The sequence below is a fragment of the Anguilla anguilla genome, chromosome 13 (genome assembly GCF_013347855.1).
Source record: "Anguilla anguilla isolate fAngAng1 chromosome 13, fAngAng1.pri, whole genome shotgun sequence".
In the NCBI taxonomy this organism is placed as follows: Eukaryota; Metazoa; Chordata; class Actinopteri; order Anguilliformes; family Anguillidae; genus Anguilla; species Anguilla anguilla.
In genome coordinates, this window is record NC_049213.1 from 32,762,044 (window position 1) to 32,771,478 (window position 9,435).

Genomic DNA, 9,435 nt, shown 5'->3' on the forward strand with positions numbered 1-9,435 from the left:
GCTATGAGCCTTCAGTGGTGTAGCGGTCTGGCTGTACTCTTTCCTCTGAGCAGTCCAGTGCATCCCCCGCAGTGGTGTTACAGTGTGTTTTGATCGATGTACTATTACCGTGTCAAACACTTCTGTTCAGAGTGCCTGAGTAATAACATATTTGCTCTATTACTGTCTGAAAGTCTGTGTAATGATAAATTAAATAATGCTAAATAAGAAATGAGTATAAAGCCAGTTGCATAATAATCAGATCTTGAAACTTGATCTAATCTTTCAGTGATGATAAGTCCAGTTGTAGGTCTGTGTGTTCACATGTTAGATGCTGGGAGTTATATCCACACTCTTGACTCACTCCTGCACTATCTACAGACCATTATCAACTCTGCAGTACAAACTCCAGAAGATAATTCATTCATGTTGCAGCCAATCAATTATATGTGGATCTGAGACTGTATCTGTGAGTATTTATATAGGGCACAAAGAGTGGGCAAATGTGCATGCAAGTGTTTGTACAGGATGGGTGAAGGAGTACATGCATTTCTGTGTGTGTGTGTGTGTGTGTGTGTGTGTGTGTGTGTGTGTGTGTGAAACAGAGAGAGAGAGAGACAGAATGAGTGAGTATGTGTATGTTTGTACAGGTGGATAAGTATGTGTGTGTGTGTGTGTGTGCTTGCATCTATGTGTGTTTGTACAGATGGGTGAGAGAATTAATGTATTAGCGTCCGCATCAGCATGTAGCTATGTAACAAGACTTCTCATCCACAGCCTGATAAAATGTTCATTCTTTAATGACATTTGACTGAATGCAGGACTGCTACAATCACCAGCTACAGAGTTTGGGGAAAAAAGTGCATACATACTGTAGGTACAGTACATTAAAAATACAAATAAATTACACAAATAAATACAAGTATCGTTAACTGTATGAGCGCTGCTCTCTTTCTTCAGTCCGTGACGTGAGCACCCCTGTTAAGTGCAGCTAAATGCTGTGCGTGCCCCTGCTGCAGCAGAGCCTGTTTGTGGGACAGACAGATTGGACAGAGGGACAGCAGTCCTGCGTCTCTCATTGGTCCTGTGCTACAGCTCTGAAGGCTCTCTCAGGCTGACCTCAGCTATCCCACAATGCACCAGAAAATGGTGTTTCCATCATTCCCAAGCTGAGCCTGAGCCCAAATTCATGGCTGTCTGTGTATATTTGGCCAGACGGGGTTGTAACTAACCACACTCTGCAGTATTTCAAAAGAGTAGGACAAGTGACAAGAACACGGAGAGCCCAGGATGTGAAATTGAACAACCAACATAAATTATTCTCTCAGCAGGAACATTTTCTTTCATAAATAACCAACATGCTTTTTTTCCTCCTTGTGGTAAAAATGTTGGCTGGAATATCTGCTTTTTCCATTTGTTCCTATCGGATTATATTTTGTAAAATAAAAATTGTGCGGATGCCACGCGTAGTTTGTCGCTCCCTGGATTCTTATCTCCCAGAGAGTGATTTTATTCCCTCAAAAACATATTGCATAAGCACATAATCATAATTATAAAACCTTGCTGGCTAATCTTTTTTTTTTTTTTTTATTAGCTTGGAAGTTATGATGAGTCGTCTAAATTCCGTTAGCATCTGAACCTGTGGGCGTGTTAAACTGGCTTCATATTACTGTAGCTTCTCACGCTAAGATTATATTACCGGAATTGACTTAGCCGTATTTAATGATGCATCACATTTTGTTGTATTCATTAGGCAATTAAGCTGTATGTTTAATTTTTATGTTATGCTAGCCAGCCAGCAAACAAATTGAGAAGAATTTATGTCGTATTACAGTCGGTTGTGACAGCTGCAGATGAGCACCAGTAGATGAGGTACAGCACAGGAACGAAAAAAAGCTTCAGTTGTCGTCTGTGCTACGATGTACAGGAGCCTGTAGAATGATAGGCAGTGAAGACTAATAGTAAGTGAGCTAAACCATAATCAGTTGGTTGCATGGACAAGTCCTGTTTGAAAAAAAAAAAAAAATCTTTTTTTTTACAAAATGTCATTGTGCTCAAGAGACACGTTAATAACCTGAATTGGTTCAGTGAAATATCTGGTTGTGCAGATGAGTGATATGTTAAACCCAAGCTTTGCAAAGTGCTACATGTATTGTAAATCCTGGACAAAGAGCAGCTGCTCCATCTGTAAAGGTATTTTTAGCCTTCCATCCCTCACCAGTATTTGTCTTGACGTTTCAGACGCCTTAAGAGACAGTTAACTCAGATGCTGTTGAAATATTTTCAGTGCAGGCTGTAGCTACAATAGAATGCAAAACAAGTGCAACGAAACCAAACCGAGTGCAAACAGCTAATTATTTCCACCAGCTTATTTCCATCTCCCAGCTACTTGTTGTGCCATGATAGACAAAGTACCAGCTTCCTACTCAGTGTAAAATCTGAAACAATAATCCATGAAATCAAATTCACTAAACAGATTTTCCATACCTGATGGGTTTTGCTGATAGCGGTAGGGTAATATTCTAACGCCTGAGGAAATAAAAAAGCACTATTAAATGGTACACCCACCTTTTCAATTTCCTACTCTTTTGGACAAAGATGCACTGGATACAAAGTTTTGTTTACTTGATAAAATAGACAATTGTCAAGAAAATGTCAACTATTGTCTAAGGTAAAACTACCTATTTGCTCAAAGCAGGAAGCTACCAGCCAACAAAGTGGTTTACCTGTGATCTGTGACATATGGTGACCCTCCGGCACCAGAAGAAGGGAGACCCCAAAATCATAAATCACAGGGCAGTGTCAACTCTTCCTGGTTTGGATACAGAATGTCCAATAGTTACATGGCTAAAGTAATTACAGTTTGGGTGAAACACACGGCAGAGGACACATCATCTCTCCAGGAACACCGGGGAGGGGGGGGGTGGAGGGGGGTGGAGCCCTCAGAGTCAGACCCAGGCCCGAACATTCTTGCCCCAGCCCCAGCCGCCACCGCCGCGGTAACAGGCGCGCGACATTGGCTGAAACAGCAGGAGGAGGCGGAGCCTGCGCACCAGCCCGCAGAACATGGCCGCCGCCAGCACCACCAGGGGCGACATCATGACGAAGCCCAGGATGATGAGGGCGGAGCAGCTGTTGTCGTCCAGGTAGCCGCAGAGCGGCAGAGGGGAGTTCAGCACCTGGTCGGCGGGTGGGGAAAAAGGAGGCGGGAGGGAAAGGGTTAACCACCTGAAGAGACCGCGGAGAGGCCTGGGACTATGAGGCTGCACGGACGCATTTGGATGGAAGGTGGCAGCGTGTGACAGACTCTCTTACAGCACCCCCCCCTTACTCCCCCCCCCCCCCCCCCCCCCCCAATGGACCCCCCACCTCCCTGTTAGCTCATCTGTGAACAAGTCCCAGAACCATCAATAATCCCCCGAGTTGTCAATAAGCTGTCAAGAGCGACGAAGAGGAGGTAAACAGAGAGGGAGAGAGAACGGCGCGGGGGGGAAACAGGTGTTGATGCAGTGTTTTGGGTTTATAAGACGCACACAAAATACAAATGTGTGGATGTGTGTGCGTCAGGCAGTAAAAAATCTCTCCATCTCTCTCTCTCTCAACAGACACACACACACACACACACTGACTCTGTAGGAATGTGTACTGTAAGGCTTGCTTGGCTGATTTGTGAACCCCTTCTTTGTCGATGTATATTACAGGAATTCCCCACCCACGACTGCTTACCCACCAAGTTGCTGACACACACAAAATACTCTCCAGATTTCTTACTCACTGCCACCTCTATTCCTCCTTCTCATTCTTCTTTCCGGCATCATTGCCAAAGACCCCAGTGGGCCAACATGGCCCCCCCTTCCCTCTCCTCCTTATGCCCTCACTCCAGAGGGGGGGGAGGGGGGGGGGGCAGGTTGACTTTAGTTCATCAGCACAGGGCAGCAAGAGAGAGTATGAGAGCGAGACTATTGAATATTATACAAAAAAAAATTAAGGAGCAAAGTAATTTTACACGACTAACTCCCCACGCATAAGTCCATGAAGATGCAATAAGTGCTGCGGCAGAAGGTCAGACTGATATTGGGGGTTTTCCAGGTAGGAAATTTAAAGAGGTTTTGGACTCTTATGCAGAGGCTTGGGGCTAGCTGGGCTTCTGTAATCTTGCTACTCAAGATAAAAAAAAGCTTCCAAAAAGGTTCTTTGAGTTTGATTGTCGTGAAGTGGTCTCGCTGCGGAGATCAGTGGTAAAGTAGTTTCATTTGCGGACGATACAAAAATTGGAGGTCTGGCAAATACTCTGAAATCTACTGAGATAATCAAAGAAGATGTGAACAGAATCCCTAAGTGGACTGAAACACGGCAGGTGACGTTCAGTATGGCCAAATATAAAGTTCTGCATGTGGAGAAAAATAGTTTAAGACAGGACTATTCCATGCGAAGAGTGAAAATAGGTAGTGCTCAATGTGAGAGAGACTTAGGAGTAATAGCAGACCAAGTCTATCCAGTTCTAAACATTGTATCGTTGCTGTGAAGAAGGACGGAGTGTAGCACAGTGGGTAAGGAACTGGGCTTGTAACCGAAAGGTTGCAGGTTCGATTCCCGGGTAGGACACTGCCGTTGTACCCTTGAGCAAGGTGCTTAACCGAAATTGCTTCAGTATATATCCAGCTGTATAAATGGATACAATGTAAAATGCTATGTAAAAGTTGTGTAAGTCGCTCTGGATAAGAGCGTCTGCTAAATGCCTGTAATGTAAAAAGAAGGTCAACAGGATTCTGGGATGTATTACCAAATGTATAGATTATAAATCCAAATAAAAAAATGACGAGCCAAGTTGGGCTGAATGGCCAGTTCTCGCCATCCCTTATGTTCTTGCATGTTCTTAGGAAGTACATGTAGGGGGTTATTTGAGTGCACTTAGCAGGGCATACGCAGTGGTAGTGCAGCATCACATGTCAGGTGAAACGCTTTAATAGCTCGGCTTCAATCTGCTGCTTTCTAAATCCACGGGGCCTTTTGTTTTGTGTCACGGCGAAAGTGGGTTTCCATTCTGTCTGACATTTTCAGAGGCAATTGTACAAAATTAGCCAAAGCTCTTTTGTACATCCCATCTGTTTTAACTTGAACCTAAAGTGTAATCTGCAGGTTGTCTACTCATCGTGACACATTGAAGGCTTGATTTACTAAGAGAAAACTTTTTAGCACACGCAAAAATAATAACACAGCCAATGATTGGCGTGAAGCAAATAACCATGACCATGGGTCTCAGAGCCCTGAGTGTTTAATGTGCTGGTTTAGGCTGAGCTCTGAGTGTTTAATGTGCTGGTTTAGGCTCTGAGTGTTTAATGTACTGGTTTAGGCCCTGAGTGTTTAATGTGCTGGTTTAGGCTGAGCTCTGAGTGTTTAATGTGCTGGTTTAGACTCTGGGCTCTGAGTGTTTAATGTGCTGGTTTAGGCTCTGAGTGTTTGATGTGCTGGTTTAGACTCTGAGTGTTTAATGTGCTGGTTTAGGCCCTGAGTGTTTAATGTGCTGGTTTAGACTCTGAGCTCTGACTGTTTGATGTGCTGGTTTAGACTCTGAGTGTTTAATGTGCTGGTTTAGGCTGAGCTCTGAGTGTTTAATGTGCTGGTTTAGGCCGAGCTCTGAGTGTTTAATGTTCTGGTTTAGGCTCTGAGTGTTTGATGTGCTGGTTTAGGCTCTGAGTGTTTAATGTGCTGGTTTAGGCCCTGAGTGTTTAATGTGCTGGTTTAGACTCTGAGCTCTGAGTGTTTGATGTGCTGGTTTAGACTCTGAGTGTTTAATGTGCTGGTTTAGGCCCTCAGTGTTTAATGTGCTGGTTTAGGCTGAGCTCTGAGTGTTTAATGTGCTGGTTTAGGCTCTGAGTGTTTAATGTGCTGGTTTAGGCTCTGAGTGTTTAATGTGCTGGTTTAGGCTCAGAGTGTTTAATGTGCTGGTTTAGGCTCTGAGTGTTTAATGTGCTGGTTTAGGCTCTGAGTGTTTAATGTGCTGGTTTAGGCTCTGAGTGTTTAATGTGCTGGTTTAGGCTGTGAGTGTTTAATGTGCTGGTTTAGGCTGAGCTCTGAGTGTTTTATGTGCTGGTTTAGGCTCTGTGTGTTTAATGTGCTGGTTTAGGCCCTCAGTGTTTAATGTGCTGGTTTAGGCTGAGCTCTGAGTGTTTAATGTGCTGGTTTAGGCTCTGAGTGTTTAATGTGCTGGTTTAGGCTCTGAGTGTTTAATGTGCTGGTTTAGGCCCTGAGTGTTTAATGTGCTGGTTTAGGCTCTGAGTGTTTAATGTGCTGGTTTAGGCCCTGAGTGTTTAATGTGCTGGTTTAGGCCCTGAGTGTTTAATGTGCTGGTTTAGGCCCTGAGTGTTTAATGTGCTGGTTTAGGCTCTGAGTGTTTAATGTGCTGGTTTAGGCTGAGCTCTGTGTGTTTAATGTGCTGGTTTAGGCTCTGAGTGTTTAATGTGCTGGTTTAGGCTCTGAGTGTTTAATGTGCTGGTTTAGGCTCTGAGTGTTTAATGTGCTGGTTTAGGCCCTGAGTGTTTAATGTGCTGGTTTAGGCCCTGAGTGTTTAATATGCTGGTTTAGGCTCTGAGTGTTTAATGTGCTGGTTTAGGCTCTGAGTGTTTAATGTGCTGGTTTAGGCTCTGAGTGTTTAATGTGCTGGTTTAGGCTCTGAGTGTTTAATGTGCTGGTTTAGGCTCTGAGCTTTGAGTGTTTAATGGTGTAGTTTAGGCTCTGAGTGTTTAATGGTGTAGTTTAGGCCGACGCTCACCCTCGAGTGGCAGAGGAACCCGGCGGACAGCAGCAGGGTGGCGGGCAGCAGCACCAGGGTGAACACGGCGGCCAGGAGCAGCGCGGCCGCGGCCGCCACGCCCGCGTTCCACAGCGCCAGCCCCGCGCCCCAGACCAGGCGCCCAGCCGGGCCCCGCCGGGCCCCCCACACCCCCGCTCCGCTGTGCGCCGTCGGCGGGGGCAGCATCCGCACGCGCTCCCCGACGTCGTACTCCTCCTCCTGCTCCTTCTCTTCCTCCTCCCCCTCTCCTGCTCCCTCGCCCTCCAGGTCCACGTCCATACCACACATCCTGCACAGAGAGAGAGACAGAGGGAGACAGAAAGAGAGGGAGTGACAGAAAACCAGAGACAGAGAGAAAGAGAGAGAGAGGGAGAGAAAAGTTAATGGTCAGGCAGAAAAACTGAAGCCAAAAAGAGAGCAGTGGAGACATACATTGCATTTACGTAAATAGACGGACAGAGAGGGTGGATTGTGGATTGTTGTTAAATAATGAAATGAAAAGAATATAATATGACAGTCTGTTGTGCAGGATATGCATGGTTAGGCATGGTTTTGTAGACTGTGTGGGGAGAAACATAGGGGAATACTTCACATCTGTGTTTTTTATTTTTATTTTTATTTTAGCAAAGCACAAAATAAAACTGACAAATAAATATAAAAATACGGCTCAGGTAACAGCGCCGTGACTGTGCCGCTTTCTTTAATTCCTCGGTTTTGTTGCTCTCCGTCTCCCTTAATTGCGTCTTTCCTCTGTTTTTATGACGTTTTACATAACTGTCTTTTGGCGGCCGCTCTTATCCAGAGCGACGAACCGTAGTGGAGAGCATTTCCGCTGCGTACATCCATCCAGACTTCCTTTGTTGGGGTAGCTACAGTAGATGGCAGTTTGGCTTGTTGAGCTGGTCACTCGGGCTTATGTAATTAATGGTGTGTTTATTTTCTGTCTTTGTAAATGATGAATGAGATAAACGGTGGGGGGTGCTGGATATGGCTGGGGAGGGAGGAGTATGGAGGGGGAGGGCCTGAACTTAATTATGTATGTCTGCAGGACCGGTGAGGTACAGAGGACGAAGAGAGAGAGAGAAAAAAATGAGTTGGAGGTGGACACAACTTATCAGCAATATTTTGCCTGAAATGGCCCACACCTCATGCATATTAAAATCTTTGACAAGACATAATTACATACTTTGTCAAGTTGCACTTATACACACACGCCCGCACGCGCGCGCGCGCACACGTACACACATACTAAAAGCACACGCAGCCACGCCCCCGCCCTGTTGGTAGGATCGATAACGGTAATCGATCATAGCCTTCAAGCTTAGCAGAGAGCCCGACTGATCTGTCATTCCCAATTCAATTACTCTCCGTCCGTCACCTTTGGATTCTTGCGTTTAGAGGCGAAAACAGCACCATACCATACAATGCGACCTTTCCTGCTCCTTCTGCAATTTCAGGATATGTAGCAAATAGTAGCATCTCAGGAGAACATTTACATGATGCTGACTAAACATGAACCTGTAGCCTGTTCTGTCTACTGCTTGGAATTTCAATTAACTGCGGTCTTATGTGCATAATTTGCATGGCTTCACAAAACAATAGCCACACATATAAAGTAATTATTGTAATTATATATATATTAAAAAATAGTTTTAAAAATTCCTATTGTGAGCGTTATTACACAAAAACAATGAAATACACTTAAAACAATAATTGTCATATCTTTTTTCTATCGGTTAAAAATCCAACTGGAATAATAATAATAATAATAATAATAATAATAATAATGAAAAAATGTTAGAGCACAGGATACTTACCTTTCGATGTTGTCCGGGTCTGCGTCTGTTTTCAAACTGCTGGGCACTAGAACGAGTGTGGGTGAGTCCCGTAGTTGGTTGTGTTCTATTCAAATCCCGAAGCGTTTGCGCTGCGCAGAGGCAATCGTGCAGTTACTTAGAGCTTATCAGAAAATAAGGATGACAGCCGCCTAACGCCTGGGCAACGGCTACGGTAACGACTCTCTCTCTCTCTCTGTCTCTCTCTCGCTCTCTCTCTCTCTCTCTCACACACACACACACTCGCACGCACATGCACATGCAACACCTTGCGCGCGCGTGTCGACGGACCATTTCCCAATAACAGTTCGATACTTCGATGCGATCGCTTCAACAAGAGCGAGTGGCTACAGTCACAAGTAATAAGTGTATTTGAAGGGACACAGGTCGAATATGACATGTACAGTCGAAAGAAGGTAGAGGGTGGCAGTAGCTTGGGGGTTGCGGGGGTGGGGGGGGAGATAGCTGCCACCCAGTTAATATTTAATGGAAATATTTAAATCATATTCTACTGCTCTCTCAGTCCCGACCGCTCATGAGCTACTTTCCTCGTTTATATGAGGAATGAAAAGTTGTTCTTGGCACAACTTTCAAACCAGTTTCTCATGTAAAGCCGCGTAAATAAATAACGGTATGAAATCCACATGGCAGTAAATTACAGCTGAAAATGCGAGAGAGGATAAAGCGGGACTGAAATGTAATTAGAGCTCTGTGTTTGTTCCACGTAAATCAGCCTGGTTCTGAGATGCTGCAGTCTCCACTGGGCGGTGTAGATGTTTTAAAACAAACAGTTAGGCTACAGCAGAAAAAGCCACAGCAAGATGGGCT

At 44.8% G+C, this 9,435-nt stretch overlaps 1 protein-coding gene across 1 annotated transcript; it reads right to left on the reverse strand.

The window, feature by feature from the left end:
* Nucleotides 1-761: 761 nt before the first annotated feature.
* Nucleotides 762-8,999, reverse strand: LOC118210719 (transmembrane protein 88). The gene is made up of 3 exons (XM_035387117.1): nucleotides 8,590-8,999; nucleotides 6,752-7,061; nucleotides 762-3,158 (listed from the first exon to the last, which is right to left on the reverse strand). Exons 2-3 carry the CDS (start codon nucleotides 7,058-7,060, stop codon nucleotides 2,928-2,930), a joined length of 540 nt encoding a protein of 179 aa, XP_035243008.1. The 5' UTR covers nucleotide 7,061; nucleotides 8,590-8,999; the 3' UTR covers nucleotides 762-2,927.
* Between the last annotated feature and the right edge of the window lie 436 nt (nucleotides 9,000-9,435).

Bases quoted from the DNA above. Each gene is read 5' to 3' on its own strand.
- LOC118210719 (XM_035387117.1), bottom strand. From the start codon at position 7,060: ATGTGTGGTATGGACGTGGACCTGGAGGGCGAGGGAGCAGGAGAGGGG. The intron at 3,159-6,751 runs GTGAGCGTCGGC...CCCGCCGACCAG, and splicing joins GGTTCCTCTGCCACTCGAGG to GTGCTGAACTCCCCTCTGCC.